This window comes from Gracilinanus agilis, chromosome 3 (genome assembly GCF_016433145.1).
Source record: "Gracilinanus agilis isolate LMUSP501 chromosome 3, AgileGrace, whole genome shotgun sequence".
Classification (NCBI taxonomy): domain Eukaryota; kingdom Metazoa; phylum Chordata; class Mammalia; order Didelphimorphia; family Didelphidae; genus Gracilinanus; species Gracilinanus agilis.
The window spans coordinates 42840442-42865459 of record NC_058132.1 but is presented as its reverse complement, the minus strand read 5'-3'; the positions used below and the strand labels follow the sequence as shown (position 1 = coordinate 42865459).

The 25018-nt window shown below is 45.0% G+C and overlaps 1 protein-coding gene across 1 annotated transcript in view; it reads left to right on the top strand.

Moving 5' to 3' along the window:
• Positions 1 to 24757, top strand: part of RERE (arginine-glutamic acid dipeptide repeats) — a 423478-nt gene extending 398721 nt beyond the window's left edge. Inside the window, exons 15-25 of the mRNA XM_044667692.1 lie at positions 6148 to 6310; positions 7171 to 7263; positions 7908 to 8107; positions 9936 to 10097; positions 11407 to 11529; positions 12157 to 13508; positions 13854 to 14076; positions 15133 to 15853; positions 19306 to 19452; positions 21019 to 21199; positions 21829 to 24757. Coding sequence (XP_044523627.1) covers positions 6148 to 6310; positions 7171 to 7263; positions 7908 to 8107; positions 9936 to 10097; positions 11407 to 11529; positions 12157 to 13508; positions 13854 to 14076; positions 15133 to 15853; positions 19306 to 19452; positions 21019 to 21199; positions 21829 to 21862 — 3399 coding nt within the window. The 3' untranslated portion in view covers positions 21863 to 24757. The remainder of the gene's footprint in view (positions 1 to 6147; positions 6311 to 7170; positions 7264 to 7907; positions 8108 to 9935; positions 10098 to 11406; positions 11530 to 12156; positions 13509 to 13853; positions 14077 to 15132; positions 15854 to 19305; positions 19453 to 21018; positions 21200 to 21828) is intronic.
• The last annotated feature ends 261 nt before the right edge of the window (positions 24758 to 25018 follow it).

Below are 25018 nucleotides of genomic sequence, written 5' to 3'. Positions count from 1 at the left end.
CCCAATCATATCCCCATCAAACCACATAATCAAGTAAATTGTCTTTAAAAGTTGTTATGGTCCCAAAATTCATCATCTTGCAGCTTATCATGATGAACCTGTCCAGAATTAGCGAGACCCATCCATGGATGACAGAGATAATGCCTGTGTCCTGGCTTGTATTTGATATCTTGCTTACTTGTAATGACCTTCATGAGTTTTTGTTCTCCTGTTTTACTTTTTGTTTACTTTTGAAGTTGAGGTAAGTGAAGGACACAATGTCCTTTGGAGGCATTGGAGTGGTTCGAGAGGGTAGCCCGGTCTGAAGGGACATTAGGTCCATGATTTCTGATAGAAAAGAAGAGGAGATGGGCCTGATTGTCTCCAAAGACATTTTCATCTCTTAATTCATTTCCTCAGTTTCCAAGATAAGGAGGGAAGTGGTAGGAAGTTCTCTCGCCTTTGAGAACCCAAGCTCACCTTCATGCCATGATGAGGAATCAGAAGAGGAGACACATACACACACATTATGATGATGATGATGATGAAGAAGAAGAAGAAGCTTAGGTGATAAAAACAAAAGAAGCAGAGAAGATAGATCATACTCTAAAGTGAGTAGAGTAGAAAGAGGCACCACCATACACAGAACGTTAATTTTGGAGTTAGAAAGACCTGAGATCAAATCTTGCCTCAGACACTTAGTATTTGTGGCTTCCTGGGCAAATCTCACCTTTAGTTTACTCATCTGTAAAATGGGGTCAATAAATAACATCTACTTCATAGGATTATTGTGAGGTTCAAATGTGATAATATATGCAAATTACTTAGAAAACCTTATTAATTTAATGAAAGTAGAAGGCATTGAAGAAGATGGTGAATGAGTAATGATGGCAGTAAAATAGAGAGATTACCCTAGGGGCAGAGGGCTACTAAAACATATGATGAGATTTTAGACTTTGCCTTCAACTTTTCTCTAAGGTTGGGACTTCCAGTACACTGGGGTCAAAGGAATCCTGGTAGATTGTTCTGTTCTGGGGACAGGCTACCAGATATTTTAGGGATACTTTTAAAAAGTGAATTTTAAGAAAAACCTGGCCACATTGTCCAGAAATAGGTCTTGTTGTTCTTATTAGTTCATGACCTAGCTGTTCAAAGGTATGTAATTATTGCCTTGATCAGAGTATTTTTCAATTGTTTATTTTTGTATTGTTGATGTAATATTATAAATTGTTGATTCTGTTTACTTCTTCTAATTCTGTTTACTTCATTCTGCATCACTTTGAATGTCTTACCAGATTTCTTTTCATATGGCTGTTACAAAGCATTTTCCTTTCTCTGATCTCTTTAGGGTATATCCCTTGTATATCCCTTGTAATGATATCAGCAGATAAAAGATGTGTACAACTTTCTAGGCATATTTTCAAATTGCTTTTCAGATAGGTTGAACCCATTCAACAATTCTACAATATGTCTTGTGGGGTGGCACTGTCATTTTCTTGCTGTGACATTACCAAGATTTGAAAGTTTTCTAGCTGACCATACAGGAATGGATTCTCAGATTGTAGTTTTTTTTGTTGTTGTTGTTTATTTGTTAACCCATAGGCTGCTCAGATCTAAAGAAAGGGAGTGAGGTAAACAAGTCTATACTAAATAATGCTTAAAGTCCCATAGTGAAAGGCTAGATGGGATATTATACCATGTTTTAGTATCTTTTTTTCCCTCAAAATCTTAAAAAGTGTAAGACATTTTCATTATCATATCAGCTTGATTTGGAGTCCAGAGGCTGTCAAAATTAAAATGTTTTCATATTTTAAACCAGAATGTGAGCCATTTTTTGAGTCTGACTCCTCCACATTCATGTTGAAATTCTAGAGTGTACAGAAAAACTACTATTTTAAAACATTGTATATAGTGACAGCAGTATTGTAGAATGATCAAGTGTGATAGACTTTGCTACTAACAGCAATTCAATGACCCAGAACAATTCTGTGGGACTTATGGAAAAGAATGCTATCCGCTCCCAGAACTGTTGGAGTAAGAATGCAGATGGAAACATATGATTTGTCATTTGTTAATTGGGGTATATGTTTTAGGGTTTTGGTTTTATGAGATTGTTCACTTACAAAAATAAATAATATGGAAATATGTTTTGTTTAATAATACATGTATAACCCAAATTGAATTGCTTGCAAGCTCAAGATCAGGGAAAGAAGGGAGGGAAACAATTTGAATCAAATAACTTCTGAAAACTCATATGGAAATTTGTTATTAAAATAAAATTATTTAAAAAGGAAAGCTCCTATTTTGATAACTTTTTTTAACTTGAAACAAAAACATTTATTAGTACTCTTAATGTAAAGCTTCATAAAGTAGTTTTACTTATTTAATTTAGGATTGTCATCAGTAAGTAAATCTTTTTAAGAGATCCTTTGCACTCTAGTCCAAATCATAGCACCACTTCCTGCATACTCTACTTATTTTTCCTCTGTGCCTTTCCCCTTGACATTCCCTGGAATCCTTTCTGGCCATGTTTGTAGCCACATTTTTTAAAATCAGAGAAAAAGCTATGTACTTTAATTGTGTGTGCGTTATGTATATGTATTTATATTGAGGTTTATGTCGTTCTAGATGCTTATCTCTATAGACATAGATGTCTCATGTATGTCTATATATTTATACATGTATGCATTTGAATATAGCTATCTCTTAGAGAGCTAGATTTAGAGCTAAGAAAATGTCCCACTTCTGTCATAAACTGATTGTGAGGCCAGAGGCATAAATTACTTAACCAGGCTTCAGGTTATTTCTGGACACCTTTCTTGAATTCTAAGTTGCAAAGAAGGTGCCCCACCTGCATTGGTAGAGGAGTAGCCTCATCTTGGGCTTCCTATGCCAGTAAAATCCAAAGTCCATTTACTATATATCTCATTTAAAACAGCCCACAATGAGTTGGTTTTCAGAGAACACACATGTTTCTGGAGCCATGTACCAGCTGGTTACTCATAGAGTCTGCAAAAAGATTCCTTCCTTTTGGTGGTAACTATTTATTCGCATTCTTTTTTGTTTTACCCAGAGGGCCTGGTTTATCTCCCTTTCTAATGTAACATAAAAGGAATGATTTAAAAAGATTGAAAACTGTTAAAAAAAAAAAAAAAAAGATGGTTCAGAATTCTGTGTCTTAGCCTCTTCACAATTTCCTAGGGTTCTCATTTGTCTTTTAGATCACTGAGCCTATGTCTTAAGTATTTGACTTATTGGCTTTCTGATTAAAATGAAAATTTTAGGTGTGTTAGATTGCCTTGTACTGTTCTTCATGAAGTCCAACTATTTGCCTCTTCCTAATAGATCTACTTTCCTCACTTTATTAATGGCAGTATTTATGGCCCTAATGTATTTCCTCCATATTACTTATCCTAGTGATTTGTTTCTATAAACTGTTTAGTTGAAAGATTAAGTCAAATTAACCAGATGTCTTCCAGAAGATTTTCATGCTTTGTGTTGCCTCATACTTTGTTTGAGCCAACACCTAGAGGCATGTTCTGTCAGCAAAACCCAAAACTTTCCACAAATGTTTGATTTCATTAGGAATGCATGAAAAGAATATAACTTTGGTGTTACTTTTTCTTTATTTTATTTTTTTCCATCAGCAAAAACTTGTTTTTTCTCCTTCCTATTCCAACTCCTTCCACCCCATTGATAACAAAAGAAAAATAAAAACCCTGTTATAAACATGTATAGTCAAGCAAAACAAATTCCATTTCCAGAAATCATGATTCATTATGCACTGTTGAATTCTTCACCTCTCTTGTTAGGAGGTGGTGAGTAGCATGTTTCATAAATCCCTGGCATTAATCTAGTAAAATCCAATGGCCTTTTCACATGTGTATGTGTGTTACAAACCATTTTATTTTTATTTTTTATTTATTTTTAGCCTTTGTTTAAAAAAACAATTGAGCTCCAAATTCTCTCCTTCCTTCTACCATCCACTAAGAAGGCAAAAACTATATTAGTTGTAGATGTGAAGACATATGAAACATTTCCATATGAGCCATGTTTCAAAAATAAAAATCAGGAAACTGAAGAAATTTTTAAAAATATGTTTCAATCTGTCAGTTTTCTCTCTGCAAGTGGATAACATTTTTCTTCACTGAATCATCTGGAATTGTCTTGGATCATGGTCTTGGTTAGAGTAGCTAAGCCTTTTTCACAGTCAATCATCCTTGTAATATTGCTATAGCTATGTATGTTCTCCTGGTTCTGATTACTTCACTTTGCATCAGTTCATGCAAATCTTTCCAGATTTTCCTGAAATTGTCCTGATTGTCATTTCTTTAAGCACAATAGTACTTCATTGTGTGTGTGTGTGTGTGTGTGTGTGTGTGTGTGTGTGTGTGTGTGTGTGTGTGAAAGTAAATTCAGCTATTCCCTAGTTGATGGGCATTCCCTCCATTTCCAATTCTTTGCCTCCACAAAAAGAGTTGCTTTAAATATTTTTATACATATAGGCCCTTTCCCCTTTTCTTTGATCTCTTTGGGATACCCAGTTGTATGAGCATGCACAATTGTATCATCCTTTGTGCATAGTTCTAAACTGTTCTCCTCCAGAATGATTAAACAAAACAGAAGCCCAATAGTCTTTTCTCAGTCCTAGTTTTCCTTGACTTCTGCAGCCTTTGACACTGTTGATCACTAACACCCTTTTTTCTCTAGGTTCCCAGGACTTCTCACTCTTCTTGGCCAACTCCTCATATCATGCCCTCTAATCATAGGTGTCCCACAGAGTTCTCCTGGGCATTCCCTTCCTATGACTTGATTTAGTGATCTCATCTGCTTACCAATTTAAAAACTTATCATCTTCATGCTGATTCTCAAATCTACCTCTACTGACTTGCATCTTCAGCTGTGTTTCAGACATCTCAAACTAGATGGCCAATACACATTTTAAACTCAACATGTCGGGGGGGTGGGGGGGGGTGGGGGGGGCAGCTGGGTAGCTCAGTGGATTGAGAGTCAGGCCTAGAGACGGGAGGTCCTAGGTTCAAAGCCGGCCTCAGACACTTCCCAGCTGTGTGACCCTGGGCAAGTCACTTGACCCCCATTGCCCACCCTTACCACTCTTCCACCTAGGAGCCAGTACACAGAAGTTAAGGGTTTAAAAAAAAATAAACTCAACATGTCCAACCTTGAACTCATTCTCTTTTCCCCTAAACCTGCCCCGTCTCCCTATTATTGTGGAGAGAAACTCTAGCCCCCCAGTCCCTCAGATCCCTAGCCTAGGTGTTGTCCTCACCCCCCCCCCCCCAAATCTTTTACTAATGTATGTTGATTTTATTTTTGCACTCCCTTACTCATAAACTCTGGTGGCTTCCTCTTGCCTCCAGAATCAAATACAAAATTCTCTGTTTCCTCTTTGATTCTTTGATCTAGTGACACTGGGTTTTTCCACACAAACAAGACCTTTGCTCAGCTCTGAATGTTTCCTTTGGTTCCCCCCATGCCTGGGATCCTCGGTGTCCTCAACTCCTTTAAGTCCCAGCTAGCATCCTGCCTTCTACAGGAAGCCTCTGGTCTTTCCTCACATTACCCAGCATATAGCTTGTCTGTACACATTTGTTTAGTTGTTATCTCCATTAGACTGTGAGCTCCTTAATAAATGCTGTTGACTGACAGACCAGTGCATAAGTGTGTATATGTCTCCCTTTGACCAATTCAGTTGAACTAAGGTTCAAGTGCCAGCCCAGTCTCCCCACTTATCCCTCCAGCTCATCCTTTTTTTCCCCCCAAGTATTTCTGGATGCCTCTGGATTTCCTTTGATCCCTTGAGGACTGCCTTAGGAGACAAACTTGTAACTGGGCCTCAGGGTTTGTTTGTTAGCTGACTGTGTGAACAGATCTGACTTTTTCTCAAAGCCCCAGAAACACACCATCATATGACCCCCACCTGTGTATTTATCAGACATTTTTTGTGTAGCTGCCATGTTTAAGAGACTATTAGAGACCAAGAAGCCCTCACCCCTGGGGCTCATCCCTGCCATAAGGATAGCAGTTGCCATGACATTATGGACCCATTATTAAACCCTATTTTCCACTCCTAGCAGAAAAAGGAAATTATTCAGAGGCATTTCTCTATTATAGTCCCAACTGACCATCAGCTTTTGTGTTTTGCAGGGAGAATTAATCACCTTTTATTACTATTGGAAGAAAACCCCCGAAGCTGCCAGCTCCCGGGCCCACCGCAGGCACCGCAGACAGGCTGTATTTCGGAGGATCAAAACTCGAACAGCTTCTACTCCGGTCAACACTCCCTCAAGGCCCCCCTCCAGTGAATTCTGTAAGGAAAAGCTAGGGTGGGGGGTGTGTGCTGCTGTAGAGTTGGACTCACCAGAGAAGTTAAGGGCCTCTCTTAGTCCTTTCTGTGACGAGGGGAATGCATGTGAGGAGTATTGGGTTTAGAATGCCATTTGGGCATAACATTGGCCCTTCCAGCACCAACATTCTCTGAGTCCAGGAGAATTTAGCTTTCACAGGAGCATTCACAGGGTCCAGTTTTCATTATAGGACACTTTTCTTTTGCTAACACTAGGGTTAGATCATTTGATTAACTTGTTCTGACTCCACAGAAGAAGTGGCTCACCACAGTCCAGGAGGCATTTTAATAGGGTGATACAACCTCCCACATTTGACATTTGTGTTCCAGGCCATAACATTTTTGCCCACATGAGCAAAGTACCTATTTAAAGCCCTACAACACATAGCCTGCTGCTGCCTGGCTGTCTTCTCACTCTTCAATTCCTATCCAGGTGATGCTAGAAGGCACACAGAGAGACAAGAGGCCGTTTTGCCCACTGACCCTCACTTTAGCCCTTAGGCAAGCCTTCCCACTGTTGATACGTGTATCGTGGGCCCTTGGGCCCTTCCCTGCATTCAGCACTTTAGGCACTGTTGAACTCCAAAGACTGCCGCCAGAGAAGGAGTTCCTGGTTGTACCTCATGTCATCTCCCTCATTGACGTGTCGGGGCTCCTGCCTGAACTGAACCCATTCGTTCCTACCGAAGGAGCTCAGCTCACTGGGCAGAGCTAGAATCCCACTCTTAGTTGATTGAACCTGCTTAGTTTTCACCAGTGGAAAGATTCTAAGCTAAACTGTCCTGTCGTTCCCCCCCACCCCCTTCTCTGCTTGCTTTTTTCAGTGGACTTGAGCTCTGCCAGTGAAGATGATTTTGACAGTGAGGACAGTGAGCAGGAGCTGAAGGGTTACGCGTGTCGTCACTGCTTCACCACTAGTACGTGCCTTGTGGCAGATGTTGTGCCCTGCTTTGTTCTGGGCTGTAGTGGGCCAGGTTTACTAGCCCAGGCTGGTCTCAGGTGCTGTTACGATTTTACTATTTGATGCATTGAACTATGTGATATTCTAACAGTTGAAGCCTGCTGGGGCAGTCATTTATTCTGAGTTCTAGTGAGAAAGTTGAAAAATGAATGCAGCAAACTCTCTTAAAAAAAACACCTTTATGATAATCATTTTCTGCTTAGCAGATCAATAGGGATCTCTGAATGCCAGATGCAGAGAACTTGCCCATAATCCTTGGGTGTGGCGCTAAGGCTGTTCCTGAGACCATTTTACCTTCTTACTCACGAGGGAGTGTGGGGAGGGCTCTGGAGGAGATGAGCAGGGAAGGAGGCATGGTGCAACATGTGTTTGAAAGGGGTCAGACACTTGGCAGAGGCGAAGGGCTCTGGTGGCTACCTATGTCTCTTCTGAAGCCAGAAATAGGCCTGGAAGGTTCGTGCCCCAGTGAGAGACTGCAGCCTCAGGGGGTACAGCACTTGGGGTTCTTGTTGACTAGCTATCAAGGCAGACTGTTCCCAGTGACCATCCCTTTCAGTAAGCTGATTTCTGTTTTACTCTTTTCTCCTAACCTTTGTGAAGCCTCCAAAGATTGGCACCACGGTGGCCGAGAAAACATCTTGTTGTGCACTGACTGTCGAATTCACTTCAAGAAGTACGGCGAGCTCCCTCCCATTGAGAAGCCTGTGGACCCTCCCCCCTTTATGTTCAAACCTGTCAAAGAGGAAGAGGATGGGCTCAGCGGAAAGCATAGCATGAGGACCCGACGCAGTCGTGGCTCGGTAATCCCTGAGGTCGTGCCCCTGCCCCACTTTCTCCAGCACCTTGGCTACCTCCTGGGCTCTGCCTGCACAGGAAAGCTCTTAGAAAGCGAGTGTCCTTTTTGACTTCTGTCATTCTGTAACATGTTCCCTGGAGTGGTAATTGTCCATTTACAGCAATTTGAACATGCCATTTTGTCATTCATCATTCTCTCTCCCGAGTGCATGTTAATAGAGTGCTTTAAGGTTTACCAAGCATTTTTCTTACCCTTTTTCAATGCCATCAAGACACTCAAAGTCCTACAAAACACTAAGGAATAATCCCATAATCCATTTAAAAGGGCCACTTTTGCTTTTCCTTCATTTCCAAATGTACCCTTTCCAGGTAATCCTATTTTACAACAGAATGATAAAGGAGAAAGGAGGAAGAAAATAGCTTAACAAAACTCACCAGCATATCTCCAAGTTCCATCCCAATCGCCTTCCACCTCTGTAAAAAGGAGTGGCCTTTCTTTGAGGCTAGTCTTGGAATAGACCATTTTATACCTGATGATGGAGAGCTGAGAGAAGAGCACTGGCCATAGTTTCCCATATAGGGCTGTTTTTCCAGGTCACTGCACTTTCTGGAGTCCCGGCTTTGTACTTTCTCTGGCCTTAACTCCAAAACCTATTTTTTTTCCCTAGTTAGGTTGACAAATTGCAAATCCCCCCGCCCCCCCTCCCTTTTTTTTTTTTTTTTTTTTTTTTTTTTTTTTTTTTTTTTTTTTTGCACTAGGGGTCATTTCTCAATACGATTTTGAAGACTTTTACATGTTTTTCCTCTCCCCATATCTGGTGGGGCATGCGTGTGCGCGCGCGCGCGCGCACATACACACACACACACACACACACACACACACACACACACACACACCCTTCTGGGTTCAGATTGTGGCAGGGACATTAAAAGAGAAGTAGTAGTAGGTCCTTCTTTCCAGTCACATCATTGCGATTTGACCTTCCTCAAAGCCTTTAAGGTAGAGTGCTTCAGCCTCCACCTGGCACTAGGAATGACCCTTCCGTATTCCCTTGTCTTGGTCTGGTCAAGGCTGCTCTTGATCATTCCTGTCAGGTTTCCCTTCTAGCTTCAACAGGGCTCATGGCTTTCCTAATCACTGGACATCCATGCAGCCACTAAATTAGAAAAAAAGCCCAAGGAACTTGACTCATTATTTCTCTATAATAATTGAAAACAAAAATAAAGACAGTTAGGAGGACTTAAATAATTGGTGTGTCTCATTGTCTTCATGAGGCTGTTTGTATGGCATGCAAGCTGGAGGCAAGTTTATTGTCTTCCTGACATTCTCCTTTTCAGCAGATTCCACTGAGTAAAATCCACTGGGCCCAATGCCTTTGATCAGAGCTCAGGATGACCACACTTTCAGTATGCACCCTGTTGTGTGCCTTCCAGAACAGACTGAGAAAGCCTCATTGCCCTCTAGTTTTCCATTTTTTTAAACCTTTATTTTAAATGAGTTTGGGAGAATGTTATTTCAAGATAAGGAGACAAATGGAGAGGAAGAGAAGAGGGCAGCACTATATTTCTTATTTTTATGTGAAGTATTCTTTAGGTACTTGCCTCTCACTGCATATTTCCCTATCTAAAATGCCTCTGTATGATATAACCATTCTCCCCTTCCCCAAGGGTGATAGGGATTTCCTAGAAAGAAAGAGATAGTAATTTGCTCTGTTAATGTATTGACTAATCCCTGAGACTTTCATGGTCCATTTAATAAAATAGAGTCTAGCAGGGCCTGCAGGGGTATTCTAACTTAATTGTTTCTTTGGGATTTATTTTGGGGAATGGTAGATGTCTACACTACGTAGTGGCCGTAAGAAACAACCTGCTAGCCCAGATGGTAGAGCCTCACCTATCAACGAAGACATCCGCTCTAGTGGCCGTAACTCTCCTAGCGCAGCCAGTACCTCAAGCAATGACAGTAAAACAGATTCTGTGAAGAAATCTACCAAGGTGAGTGCAGGTCAAGGAGTGCTGCCAGGGATTCTGAACTTCCCTATTTGATCTTTCTAGATGATGATCCTGGGTAGTGGGTGGGAGCTGCCAAGCTGGCTGTGGTCAGGTGCCTAGCTCCCTTGATCCTCCTTGGGCCCCACCACTAGAAATAACTGGCCTATTTCAGTTGCATGTTTGTTCTCTCTTCTCTCCAATGTACTCTTCACACAGTGACTAAAGAAAACAACCAGCATAATGCTCCCACCTAACTTTGTTAAATGATGCACTAATCTAACTCTTCTTAGAAACCCCAGTGGCTCTAGGAATGCCTCTAGGATTAATTCAGCACTCCCCAACCTTGCCTTTAAGATCCCCTGTAAAAAAATGAAAATAAATAGAAATATCCCTCATGGAGATCCTTTTTTAGGAGCATAGGATTAGGAGTTAAAAACTGGAGGGGAATTGGAAGCCATCTAATCCAATACCCGTGTTTTGGAAATGAGGAATTTGAGATTCAGTTGACCCATCCAAGCCATTAAGTGGTAAAGAGACTTAACTTTTGACTCAGTGCAGTACTGTTGGCCACTCTGCCCTGCTACTATTTTCATGTGTGTTAATATTATTATTATGCCTTATTTTATATTACTGCTCTTCATTTCCAACTAAACCTGGAGCTATTCTCCAAAATGAGTGTTTCTTCTGCCTCCTCAATATAGCTCATCTCAGGCTGTCTTCATGCCTGGGATTTCCCCAGGAGGGTCACAGGAACAGGAAGGGCCCTGGGAGACCAAGGTTTGAACAGTCATTCTCTCAGCAACATATCCCCAAAGTGACCCTTTAACCTTTGATTAGAAGTCGTCAAGAGAAAGGGGATAGATAGATAGATAGATAGATAGATAGATAGATAGATAGGGAATGGGCTGCTTCTTATAGCCACCCATAGTGTTTGAAGAAGCTCAGAGAGCTTTCTCCTCTGTCGAGTCTACATGAACCTCATTGAATTCTCTCTTCCACCACCCCCCAACTCTGGGTTCGCTTTCTAACTTATTAATAAAAATGATAGAGGGGCAGCTGGGTAGCTCAGTGGATTGAGAGCCAGGCCTAGAGATGGGAGGTCCTAGGTTCAAATCTGGCCTCAGACACTTCCCAGCTGGGTGACCCTGGGCAAGTCACTTGACCCCCATTGCCTACCTTTACCACTCTTCTACCTTGGAACCAATACTCAGTATTGACTCTATGACGGAAGGAAGGGTTTAAAAAAAAATGATAGAAGAGAAGATCACTCAAGCCCTGATATTATTTCTCTATTTCATGGTTCTTACTATAGAAGATAAAGGAGGAAGCATCCTCACCTCTTAAGAGCACCAAGCGTCAGCGAGAAAAAACAGCATCGGATACCGAGGAGCCCGAGAGGACCAATGCCAAAAAGTCCAAAACTCACAGCCCTCAGGTGAGGCCCTTGCCTGCTCTCTCAGAGGACTGGCCCACTCCTGAATCCTGCCTGAGGAGCAGCCAGTCTGGAAGTTGAGTCTTGTTGGTAGAAACCTCTAGAAAATCCCCACATCATCTCTTCCTTTCATTTAGAGCAGTGTTTTCCAGTCCAGAGAACATGACTGATCAGTAAATTAGCTATCATGCAATGTTCCGCTGTCTCCAGCCTCAGCATGGCAGCTCAGGGTTTGGTTGTCTGGGAGTAAGGAACGAAAAGACCCCAGGATTCGAGGTAGAGGAAGAGAAAGAAGAGTCGTTTTAAATAAGGTTTTTTTGGTAGTAAAATGTTTGAAAATTGGTAAAAAATGCATTACAGACCAGTGGTTGGGTGATAATGCTTTACTGAGCAATTCTCTCCCCCAAGGAGATTGATTCCAAGATGAGTGACCCTCAGGAAGAGTGGTCTAGCTGAACAACGTTGGAACTGGCCGAGGAGCTCATGCTCTGGGTCAAGAGTATGGAGTGTGGATCCTGGGTAGCTCATGACAGTGTGGGGAGCAGTCGTCAAAAAGGACATCATCGCTTCCCTCCCACCCAGCTGCATACCCCACTAAGCAGACGTCTCCCTTTTCTCTCTGCCCCCTAGGAGATCAGCCGGCCCAACTCCCCATCGGAGGGTGAGGGAGAAGGAGAGAGTTCAGACAGTCGCAGCGTTAACGACGAAGGCAGCAGTGACCCCAAGGACATTGACCAAGACAATCGCAGCACATCCCCCAGCATCCCTAGTCCTCAGGACAATGAGAGTGACTCAGATTCCTCTGCCCAACAGCAAGTGGTGCAGGCTCCCAGCGGTCCTGCCCAGGCCGCCCCCTCCACCCCTCCAGGGGCAGCCCAACTCCCAGCTCCAGGGCCCACAGCAGCCAGTGCTCCATCAGCACCCCCTCAGGTTTCACCATCAGTATCTCAGCCACCCAGCCAGCCTCAGGCTCCTGTTCCATCTCCAGCCCACTCCCATATCCAGCAGGCCCCAGCTCTGCATCCACAAAGACTTCCCTCCCCACATCCACCTTTGCAGCCCTTGAGTGTAGCACAGAACCAGCCCCAAGCTCCCGCCTCATCCCAGTCCCATCCACAGCCCCCCCTCCATGGCCAGGTACCCCCTGGACCTCACAGCCTGCAGGCACAGCCTCTCTTGCCACATCCAGGACCGCCACAACCTTTCCCTCTTGCCCCGCAGTCTTCTCAGTCTCAGGTTCCACTCCCAGCCACCCAGGCTCCTGCCCATCCTCATGGCTCCTTACAAGTCCAAGCCTCTCAGCCATCCCTACAGCCTCCTCAGCCTCCAAGAGAACAGCCACTTCCTCCTGCCCCCATGGCAATGCCTCACATCAAACCCCCTCCCACTACTCCTATCCCACAGCTACCCACCCCCCAGTCCCACAAGCACCCACCTCATCTCTCAGGACCTTCTCCTTTCTCCATGAACTCCAATTTGCCACCACCTCCTGCTTTGAAACCCCTGAGTTCACTGTCCACACATCACCCCCCCTCAGCCCACCCTCCTCCTCTACAGCTGATGCCCCAGAGTCAGCCACTGCAGTCGTCTCCAGCTCAGCCCCCAGTCCTGACTCAAAGCCAGAGCCTCCCACCGGTGGCCAGCCACCCCCCATCAGGCCTTCACCAGGTCCCCCCCCAGCCTCCATTTCCTCAGCACCCCTTTGTGCCTGGAGGGCCTCCTACCATCACTCCTCCTTCCTGCCCTTCCACATCCACCCCCCCATCTGGGCCAAGTGCTCCATCCCAGCCCTCCTGTTCCACGCCTGGCACCTCTAGTGGAAATGTCCCTGTAGTGACCTCCTGCGCCATCCCACCCATCCAGATCAAGGAGGAGGCACCCGATGAAACTGAGGAGCCTGAAAGCCCCCCTCCCCCACCCCGAAGCCCTTCCCCTGAACCCACTGTAGTGGATACACCAAGCCACGCCAGCCAGTCTGCAAGGTAAGGGCGCCTGTGAGGAGGGAGGGTTCTGTTGGCCTGTTTGACCAGGTCAAGGTCAGCACTGGGAAAAGCCTTGCTTAAATCACTTTGACCTCAGCTCTTCTCACCAGGTAGGCGTCTTGAGCTCGGGCCGAGTCTGGAAGGGGATGGGTATTGGGGAGCCGGTCACAGCTCCACTGGCCAGGGATGGATTTCGTGGCTTCTTAGATGAGCTAAGACAAGGAGGGCAGATAGCTTTCTTAATGAGATCAGATCCTGCCCTGAATCCAGGAAAGGGGTTTTAGCTGGTCCCTCTTTCCCAGAGGAGTCTGTAATCCTCAGTAAGGAGTCTGTGGTCCCTTTCAGATTCTACAAACACTTGGACCGGGGCTACAACTCGTGTGCACGAACTGACCTTTACTTCATGCCCCTATCGGGATCCAAACTTGCCAAGAAGAGGGAGGAGGCGATCGAAAAGGCCAAACGAGAGGCAGAGCAGAAGGCACGAGAAGAGAGAGAACGAGAAAAGGAGAAAGAAAAGGAGAGAGAGCGGGAACGGGAGCGCGAGCGAGAAGCAGAGCGAGCCGCGGTAAGTTTTTGTCCGTCAGAGAAGCGTTAGCCAAGATGTCCCTGGCTGGCCCACAACAGGCAGGGGGAGACCACTGGGGCAGCGGGACATTGAGAGGTTTTTGACTTCACACATGCTAGCTGAAGCAGGGGGTGCTGCTAAAATTCTAATCACTGGCTTTAGAGCAACGATCTGTTAAATGTGTGACATCCCCCTTTCCCCCGGGGTGCCGAGTATCACTAGTATGAATGACTCTGGGCTCACATCACATCACATAGGCTGGCTACCTACCAAGCCAGGGTGCTTCAGTGGACAGAATTCTGGACTTGACAGTCAGGGACATCCCACTTCTGATGCCTTCTAGGGAGGTGATGATGGACACAAGTCATTGATTCATTTATAAAGAGGGAATAACAATACCTGTGGGAGTACTTCTGAAGCTCCAATGAGATCACCTAAGCCAAGTGCCTTGTAGACCTCAGAGAACACTACCTAAATGGCAATGCTGATCAGACATTAGGATTATTTGAGGAGAACCCAGAATTGTCTGGTTTGATCCTTCACATATGCTTCCAGTCTATTTTCAGATCATTTCTACTAGAGTAAGTAGCATGGTTTAGGGGGTTGTGGCAGGAGTCAAGAAGGACTAAAGTAGACTGAGTCAAAGTGACCTTCCCAAGAGCCTCTCCTCTACTTCCTGCCGTGCCTGTGATTCAGGCCCTCTGAGGCCCGGGGGTGGGAGGATGGGGGTGCTCCTGCTCAGAAGACACCCCCACTTCCCTCTTCTCTGCCTTCCTCATTTCCACCAGTGGTTTTCCTTGTGTGTGACAGAGGCTCATAGGTCCAGGCTTAGCCCTTGCAGGATATTTTTATTGGGTTCCCCCGCTTTGCCCCGGCCCCTGGGAAATGTTGTTGACTTGCCCACCGTCTGTGAGGCTTGCAGAGAAGCTCCCAAACCAAGAAGAGGAGGTCACGGGTTTGAGTGCTGCGTCGTGCTCTCCGTGGTTGGTTTTATTCGCTGCATATTCCACTTGTCACTTTTTATATCAATTAACTTCCTCCCTTTTCCTGTAGCAGAAGGCATCCAGCTCCTCCCACGAAAGCCGGCTCAGTGATTCTCAGCTCAGTGGCCCTGCCCATATGCGGCCCTCCTTTGAGCCCCCTCCGACTACCATTGCTGCTGTCCCCCCGTACATTGGGCCCGACACGCCTGCGCTTCGGACTCTTAGTGAATATGCTCGACCCCATGTGATGTCACCCACCAACCGCAACCACCCTTTCTTTGTTCCCCTCAACCCCACTGATCCCCTCCTGGCCTATCACATGCCCGGCCTCTACAACGTGGATCCCACCATCCGGGAGCGGGAGCTCCGAGAACGAGAGATCCGAGAACGGGAGATCCGGGAGCGGGAGCTCCGGGAGAGGATGAAGCCGGGCTTTGAGGTGAAGCCTCCCGAGTTGGATGCCCTGCACCCAGCCACCAACCCTATGGAGCACTTTGCCCGGCACGGCGCCCTCACCATACCTCCTACTGCAGGACCTCACCCTTTTGCTTCCTTCCACCCGGGGCTGAACCCCCTGGAGAGGGAGAGACTCGCCCTGGCTGGTCCCCAGCTGCGGCCTGAAATGAGCTATCCTGATAGACTGGCGGCCGAGAGAATCCATGCTGAGCGAATGGCCTCTCTGACTAATGACCCCCTTGCCCGGCTGCAGATGTTTAATGTGACGCCCCATCACCATCAGCACTCACACATACACTCACATCTTCATCTCCATCAGCAGGATCCTTTACATCAGGGTGAGCCTCTGGGGCATGTGAGGGTGGGGAAAGCCTTTCAAGTCCCTCACTTAATGCCTTTGGGCGCTTAGACTCGCCAGGCCTGCTGGGACAGTATGTCCTCCCCCAGGGAAGCGGGGGCCCTCGCCCTCTGCCCTAGGAGAACTGACTGAAGGGTCTGGGGATGCTTAACCTGCAGAAGGGAAGGCTTGGGGTATGGAGAAGGAGACGGACCCATGCGAGAACTCACTTCCAGAGTTGTTAAGCGGAAGAAAAATTAGACTTGGAATAGAATGAGGAGCACTGGCTAAGAGTGGCCAAGAGGCCAACTCGGGCTCTGTCTAAGAACCAACCTTGGGAAAGATTAGAGTGATGCCAAAGGGGAAGAAGCTGCCCCAGCAGTGTGGGCAAGAGCTGGGTGGCCAACTTGTGACAGTCACATAAAAGGGATTCTTTTGCAGCTGTTGATGAGAAAAGATGACCTGTGGGGCTCCTCTCAACTGAGAGGCTTTAAGTACTCGATGGAGCACCTACCAGAGTCACTGATGTAAAGCCAGAATTTATGTTTTCCCCTGAAATAGCTATTACCCTTTTTTTAATGGAGTATGCTGAAGAGAACAGACCTATATTAATGAGCAAAAGCTTTGTTAACGTTGATATCTGCGTTTATAATTTCTATTTAAACACTTTCTGTCTTAGTAATTTATAGAGCACCTATTTTGTGCCAGGCACTGTGCTAAATGTTTTAAAATTGTCATCAGATCCTTACAATGACTCTGTGAGATAAGTGCCAGAGACTGAAGCAGACAGGGTGAATGACTTTCCCAAAGTTATGTAGCTAAGAAGTGTCTGAGATCAAATTTGAACTTAGGTCTTTTCTGACTTTTGACCTAGGACTCTGCACTAAGGTACTCCTCCACCCAGCCTCATTGGATGAGTTACCTTTGTGAGCCTGAAATTCCTTATCTGTGAAATGAAGCTGGACTAGATGTCTCTAAAATCCCTTCCAACTTTCCCCAGTCGTGATTGTGTATCAAGGATATTCTAGAGCAGGGGTCCTTAACATTTTGTCTAAGCCTCTGGACCCCTTCTCAGAATAAGGTTTTGAAATGCATAAAATAAAATACACTGATTGCAAAGAAAGCCAATTAAATCAAAATGGCTGTCAAAAGAATTTTTCTTTTTAAGTTCAAAAACCCCAATTTAAAAAACAGAGGCCCCACTGGGTGTGTGCTAATGAACAAAAGCTGGACTAGTTTTGGATCATTCAGAGACTATAACTTGTTATTTAATGAAAATCTAAATGAAGGCATCATCCCATCCAGTCCAATAGTATTAGTTCCAGGAATCCCACAGAATATATAGCTCTTTATTTTGAGATAGTTCTGGGTCCCTTTGGATTGACTTTGTGACCATTTGGAATGTTTGAGAAGTGTTACGATTAAAAATAATAAAGACTGATATAATAATAGAAATTAGTATTTTAATTAAAGCCATGCTGATAGAGATAAATCATTAGACCACACGCCTGTAAGAATTCAAAACTGCCGCCTCCTCCATTATTATTGCCTCTCCTCTCTTCCCTGCCTGCTAGCCAAAGAGTAGCTAAAGAGAGCTTACTTTTGGATTTCCTCTCATTTTAAACTGTTCTCTATGTGGTGACGCAGGTGTCCCCACGCCCAAAGAACCGGAAACGGAAACCCATTGGACCACGGGAAGTGTAGTTTGATCATTTCCACATGTCCATAGAATATATATATATACTTTTAGATGGCATTTCCCAAATTCCAATTAACAGAAGATAGCAACCACAAATTGACCTTTAGCTGGAATGAGATGTAGTGTGAAAATTGGACCGCTGTAACTACCTCCAGGACTGAAATCCCCCTGTGTTTGCTCTCAGGGTGGAAGAAGTTGTGCCCTGTCCTCGCATTACAGGATTTCCAACCCCATAGTCACAGTGAGGGAGATCCTAAGAACTAAACTTGGCAGCCAAATGTTTGCAGGTCCAATAGGGCTCTCAAAGGGCCCTTAGGTGGCCTTTTGCAGATACAGCAAAGAGCTATCTGTGACTTCACCAGTGTAGGCGTTTCCTTGGTGGCCAAGTTCCTAGTTATGGTGGTGTCACTCCATTTTGACTCCTTTGCCTCCTTTGGGCCCAGCTCAGAGACCAGCCATCGGAAGATGAGAAGGTTAGACCAAGCCCTGCCTCTTTGCAGCTTAGGCAAATAGAAAATAAATGGTCTGCCTCACCCTGTTGTAGATGGCACTGGGAGCACTGTAAGTGCAAGTTTGGATATCATGGAGAAGAGTCCATAGTCAGAGATTCAGGCGGGATTCGTAGATGATAGATTGAATTTTGGGAAACTTCAGCCAAAAAGTACCATAGACATTTGTGCAAGGAGGTTGGTGCTTAGCTTAGGGCAGTGTATAGCGATGGAAAGAGAAAAGCAAAGGGGGCAGAGAGAGACTGAAAGAAAGATGGGGGAGATGGAGGAAGACAGGGAGGGAGGGATAGGGGAAGAAGAGAAGAGAGGAGAGCCAGCTCACAAGGACTCAGTAGCTTTGCACTCTCAGGATAGGAAGGAGCAGCTCTGCAGAGCACAGTTCAGGGGGACATCTTGTTTGCTGAGCTCCAGTGGGTCAAGATTCTCAGAGGCTTATGGGGCTTGGCTTCCCCAGGGTGAGCTGGCAAGAGACCCAATATTGAGCACAGAAAACTGTCTTCCAGTTTGCCCAGTTTTGCTCTCTGCTGGGAAAGGGGAGAGGCAGCAAGGTCAGTGCCAGTCAGGGGCCTGGGAAGTAGAATTGATATCTAAAGTTTTCCCCAAGGTCACCACCAGCTGCTGGATATTCTAGCCATGGCATGACCTGATAAGAGTCCCCATCACCCCACCCCTGGGAAGAAGAGCTGCAGCCAAGACAAGATCCAAATATTAGAGACAACAGGGCCTTCTGGTACGATGCCAGGCAGAGGCCTGATGGACGAGGCTAGGTGGGCTGGGATGTGCCAGACCTCAGGCACCTAAGCAGGGAGGGAGCAGCCGGAGCTGGGCCCTGTGGGCCCGTGTTGATGCAGGGCTTACAGCTTGGAGGCTGCTTCTCATGGATTCGACCCTTCCTTGGGATGGGAGTGGCCTGGAACCTGGAGGGGAACTCCTGCTCAAGGGGGTTTTCTTCCTGTTTTTCTTCCTGTAGCTCTGACAGCCCTCCTACATAATTCTCTTCACTGAATGAACTTAAAGGTTAGGGATTGTTACTTTAACAGTTAAGACTGTTGGGTGGAGAATGTCACTTCAAATAGGAGTGACCAGGAATGGTTTTAGAGGGGCCTAACTCTGGAGGTTATAACAGAAAGCCAGTTTGTGCAATGCTGCTCATTATTATGTCTAATAAGAATAACTGTAACAAATGCTGACAAAGTTTCAGTGCTAATAAGACATATTTCCTTCTGGTTTTTCTCCATTTTCCAGGTTCAGCAGGTCCCGTGCACCCACTGGTAGATCCCCTGGCAGCTGGCCCTCACCTGGCCCGGTTCCCTTATCCCCCTGGCACCCTCCCCAATCCTCTGCTCGGACAGCCACCCCATGAGCATGAGATGCTTCGCCATCCAGTTTTCGGTGAGAATTCTCATCTGTATACATTTGCAGTGGGCCTTTTCAAAGATTGCCTTAAACATACTGATAGACAGGCACACTTTTAGGACCTTTAAATGAAATCATGAGATTTGAGCTCTAGGACTCGCCTCGTGGCTGACCTTGACTCTGCTTTTTTAATTCATGTTCAGATAGGCTTTGGGAGTAGTCATGATGCTCCTGTATATCCTGAACTGCTGAGCCTGGTGCCTTCCTCCATCTCCTAGGGCCCCAGAGGCTCTGTAGGGGTGAGGGAGGCAATCCTCCAGCCTTAGCAAGGAAGTGGGATTCCAGATGATCTTGGAGGAGGCCTTTCTGCGGGGTCTGAAGAACATGATCTTACCTATTCTGAACAAGCCTTTAAAATTCTCTACTCTGCCTCCCGTTCTCTCTCCTCTCATTTCATTTAGGGATCATTTAGTTCTGTGGAACCTGTAATCTCTCTGCAGATCATTCTCTGATTGCTCTGGCCTCCGGGCTCACATCTCCAACTGCCTTTTGAACATCTGAACTGGTCAGGATCTTAAACTCAGCAAATCTCACACTGAATTCATTATTTTTCAATCCAAACCTTCCTTTCTTCCTAACTTTCCTGTTATGCGGAGGCCACCATCTTCCCAGGCACCCAGAATTACCGCCTTAATGTCACTGACTCCTTCCTCACTTTCTCTCACTCTTCCATATCCAGTGAGTCGTCAGTTCTGTCATTACTACCATCCCAACATCTCTTATATATGCCTCCTTTCTACCACTCTGGTACAGACTTTCCTCGACTCAGGGATTGCCTCACTCTGGCTAGCCCGGTGAACTTCTGTTGGACCACCTTGCCTTAAACCCCTTCCCCAGATTGATGATTGTCAAGTTCAGGTCTAACCGTGTCACACCCCTCTTTGTTTCATTTTCCCTGGCTCCTTTTTTGCCTCTAGGATTAAATATTAAATCTAAATCCTTTTTGGGCTTTTAAATCCCTTCATGATCTAGTACCTGTCTTCCTTTCTTTCCAATCTTCCTACACCTTCTTCCCATGTACTCTGACTCAGAACCATGCCTGGAATTCTCATCCTCTTTATCAACATCTTCTGTCTTCTCCAGGTTGCTCCAAATCTCAGCTCAGATCCCACCTTCTGGAATAAGTCTTTGCTGTTCTTATTAAAGCTAATACCTTCCCTCTGTATTTACCTCCTACTTCTTTTGAATTGATTTTGCTCACACAGAGTTGTTTTCATTTTGTCTCCCTCATTAGATTGTGGCTCCTTGAGAACAGGGACTTTTTTTTGCCGTCTGTCCCCCTCTCCCCCAGCCCCCATCCTTTTTAAAAAGTCCCCCAGCACATAGCATGCCTGGCACATAGTAAGTGTTGACCTATGTGAAAACCTTAATAGTCTTAACTGTTAAAGCAACAGTGGTTTAATTTCCACTGACCATTTCACCTCTCAAGTAACAGCCAACAAGCATTTGTTAACTATGAGCCACACACTGCACTGGTACAAAAATGTAGAAGAAGGAAGATGTTCTTTTCTAGAGAAGTAACTCGGTGTCCTTCTGCGGCAGGTACCCCCTATCCCCGAGACCTGCCTGGTGCCATCCCGCCTCCAATGTCAGCAGCCCACCAGCTGCAGGCCATGCACGCTCAGTCCGCCGAGCTGCAGAGATTGGCGATGGAGCAGCAGTGGCTGCACGGGCACCCCCACATGCATGGTGGGCATTTACCAAGCCAGGAAGATTATTACAGGTGAGGAAGGTAACTGGGCCCGGGAATACAGACCTCCGCGGCGTCGGAGGCGGCCCAGCCGAATGCTGCTGCTGGCGCCTCTCCTGGCTTTGGGTCCTTGAATGGCACCCGGGATTTCCCCGCCCCAAGCCCCGCACTAAGCCCGCTTCTGTTCCTGGTGTCTTAATCAAAAAGGGATCTTCTGTTTCTAAGTAATTCATGGATCCCCTCATTCCCGCTGCACTGTGTTGACTTACATGGTATTAACCTCGCAAATGCTGATTGTTGACCCCATGGGAGAGTGTGTCTGCCTGGCCTTGGGGATTCCTAACGCCGTTCCTACTGTGGTGGGCCGCTTGTGTCAAGTGGGCACTGCCAAGTGCTTCAGGGGTCACCTGCCAAAGGTCTGGGGCAGTGAAGGTGAGCCTGTGGCACAGGTGCCAAAGCTGGAGCCCCCAGCCCCAAGGCAGAGGGACTGGGGCCGAGCTGCTCCCCTCCCCCTTCTCTGCGGGGGGTGGGGGCTGGCCCTCTGCTGCCTAAAGGTTCGCCATCACTGGTCTGGGGCTTTCGGAGCTGAAGAAGGTGGGGACTCTCTCACGGTCCCTCGTAAGGTAGGCCAAAGCTGAGATATTGTCCTCTCTCTCTTTTAGTCGGCTGAAGAAAGAAGGTGACAAGCAGTTATAAGAAGTTATTTATTTGTAACAGCGGAAACCCCAGGTCATGGGGGAAGAGATGGGACTTTTTACATACAATAGGAGCTGCAAAAGCAAAGAGAATATCTTCTGAAGATTTCTTTATCTATTTAAAAAACCCGCAACTGAAGACTTTTCAGCATACTAGTGTTCATTGGTAGAGAGGACGCCTCCGGGCTGATTCAGGTCTCCCTGCATGACAGCCTCCTCAGGAGCTTAGCGAGGCCTGGACTAGGCGGAACGTTCAGAAAACTTGCCTGCAATCTTGGCGTTTGGTTTCATGTTTTCCTTTTCTTCCTCAATTTCACAGTAGGTGCTAGATCCAGCTCACACCCGTCACTGTGCGTGCAGAGACAGTTAAGACATATTCTTTAAAAACAAAAAACAAACAGAAAACACCAGGATTGCAGATAGGTGGTGGCATATGAGTTTGGAACCCAAGAACTATAATAAAAATCTACTTTTATTTTAATACATTGTAGGAAATCTTCATAATTTGACAGAGAGCTCAGTTCTGCAGCATGGCTTTTTAAGTCTGTAAATATAATAATTTTAAAACAGAAACAACCATTTTTTTCTTCCACAAACTACTATTCTGATATATTTTTTTCCAGCCACATCACTAATCGTGAATTCCTACCAGCTATTAACAAGAGTTGATTTTTTAATAAAAAATATATATATATAATTATCCCTTTAATTAAAGGGAAGAGATGGGTGTTACTAATTTAAAAAGGGCAAAAGCTTGGACTTTGATTTGATGGCAGCAGTGAGCATCACAGGGTTTGCAGGGATAACGTTACAAGCTGTTTTTTCATGTTTTTCCTTGATTGTAATTTTGTTTGTGTTTTGTTTTGGGAGTGTGCTTGGCCAATGATGCAGACATCCACTGAATGAACACCTCTTCCCTTTGCAACAGGAATGCAGGAATCAAATCTACTTTGTTTGCCTTGATGTTAATGGTTATTTGTCCCCTTTCTTTGAGGGACAAAATATATGGGGTTCAAAAACTTAGCACACACTTTGTTATGGTAAATGAACTAATTTTTCTAGGACTTCCCCTTGAAATTTCATAGACAATGTGGGATTTGCTACCCAAAAAAATTTGTATGTTTTTGTGTGTGTGTGTGTGTGTGTACATATATAATCCAAATATGTATGTGTGTGTATGTACACACACATATATATTATTCAAACAACTTAATATTTGAAAGATAGGCTGTGCATTTGAGTTCTGGGTTTTTTGTTTTTTTGTTGTTCGTTTGTTTTTAAGAAAGATGCATAATTAAAAATGCTAAGACATTGGGATTTTAAAGGATAGATCTAAATTGCCACTCCCACATTCCTTGGGAATAGCCTTATTGCCATAGGTGTGGATTATATTTCAGTGAGTCAGGACCTTGGATTTAATAAGATAAATAGATGGGGGCAACATTGTATTTTTTACTCGAGCAGCTACCCAGATCAGACTTGGAGATCCATTTGTGGCTCATCTTTTATCACTGGGCAATCAAATGTTCAGGGGATCCAGTTTTCTGAAGTAAAGCTATCTAGGATCACCTCCCTCCATTTGTATTATTTTGCTCACATAATGCACTTTGACTGAAGTCAAGGGTTGGGGAAGTTCAAGGGATGTCTGCATCTGCTGGCCATGTTTTCCACTGGTGCAAAACTTGTTCCGTTCTTTTTCTCTCAAACTCTTGAGGGCTATATCTCTGCCGTTTAAACCTTTCTATGTGGTGGTCATGTCATGAGACTCTCTTGGACCATTAACTTGGAGTTAATCATTCAGGCTTTTAAGGAATACACGACATGCCCAGTGCTTAGGCCACTGTGCCCAGCAGGAAGAGAAGCCAGCAGCGCTATTGGGTAGAGTTATTACCTCCACTTCAGTTCTGGATTAAAACCTGCATCAGGGGCAATTCCAGTTTCTTTATATCCAGATGTTTAAAGCCTGCATTTCAATTGGGCTTAATAGGTTGTTTCTGTTCAACGAGTTTTTTGCTTTTCTTTTCTCTCATTCCATGCCTGCCTTAACCCCCAGCTGCTTAATGGTAGAGGTTCCTTGGCTAACTCATTCACATTCAGAAGTGGCCAGTTAGGGACAGGGCCTTTGAAAGCTAATCTGATGATGATATCACCATGTCTTGTCCTGCTGTGCACGAGCAAGTCCACCTCAAAATGTAGGGGGAATGAAGAACACTGGACTGCCGCCTCTTCCATCCCTCATTTCACGTGTCTTTTTTTCCTTTGGGATCTAAGATGGTGACTGTTAAATTAATTCTGCTCCCTCACCCCCACCCCCATCCGCTCTTTCCCATTCTCCCAAAGAAAAGAGAGTTCAGTGGTTTTTGATCTTTTTTTTTTTTAAATAGATGTCATGAGTTTTCCTTTTTCAATTCAGCATTTTATTAATTGTGTCGGAACCTGTGTCCTCAGCATCCCAAGGTGAAGCATCGAGATTTATTCTAATACATCAGCTCATTAACTATGGTTTCTTGATGATGGCTTCCAGGAACCATCTTGGTGTTTTGGACACCTTTTTGCAGTGACCCAGACACATGCTTTCCTTTGGGATTCATTCACCCTCTTTTCAGTTGAAGTTTGTTTTTTGTTTTGTTTTTGTTTTGTGTTTCAAACGTATCTTGTTCAATGTCGTCAAGGTCGTGCTTCTTGTTTTGCGACCTCACATGCAGTGTCCACTCTGATTTGCTACATTTATATATATCTGGAAGCTTAATGTACATATGAGTAGTTTGCCATGAGATAACACAATGTAAACAGAGTAGAAACCCAGAAATCGTGACTTCTGTGTTCTCTCCATTTGAGTATTTTGTAATTTTTTTGAAATATTTGTGGACAAATAAAACCAAGCTACACTACAGAATCCAGGCATTGGCCAGTGGAATGTGTCTCTTTACTGAGTGTGTGTGTGTAAAGGTCGGGGAGGCTGTGAGATGAAAAAACAAGCTGCTTTCCCCAGAATGTGGTTTTCATCACCTTGCTATTCCTGCTTTTAACCTGCTTGCTTCCCATCTGCTCAGCTTGGGAAAGGGGCCAGCTCCTTTAAGAGGTAGGGGAAGGAGCAGCAGGCACCCCAGGAGCCAAGGCTTCAAGAGAAGCTTTGGGGTTGGGACCATATTCTTTT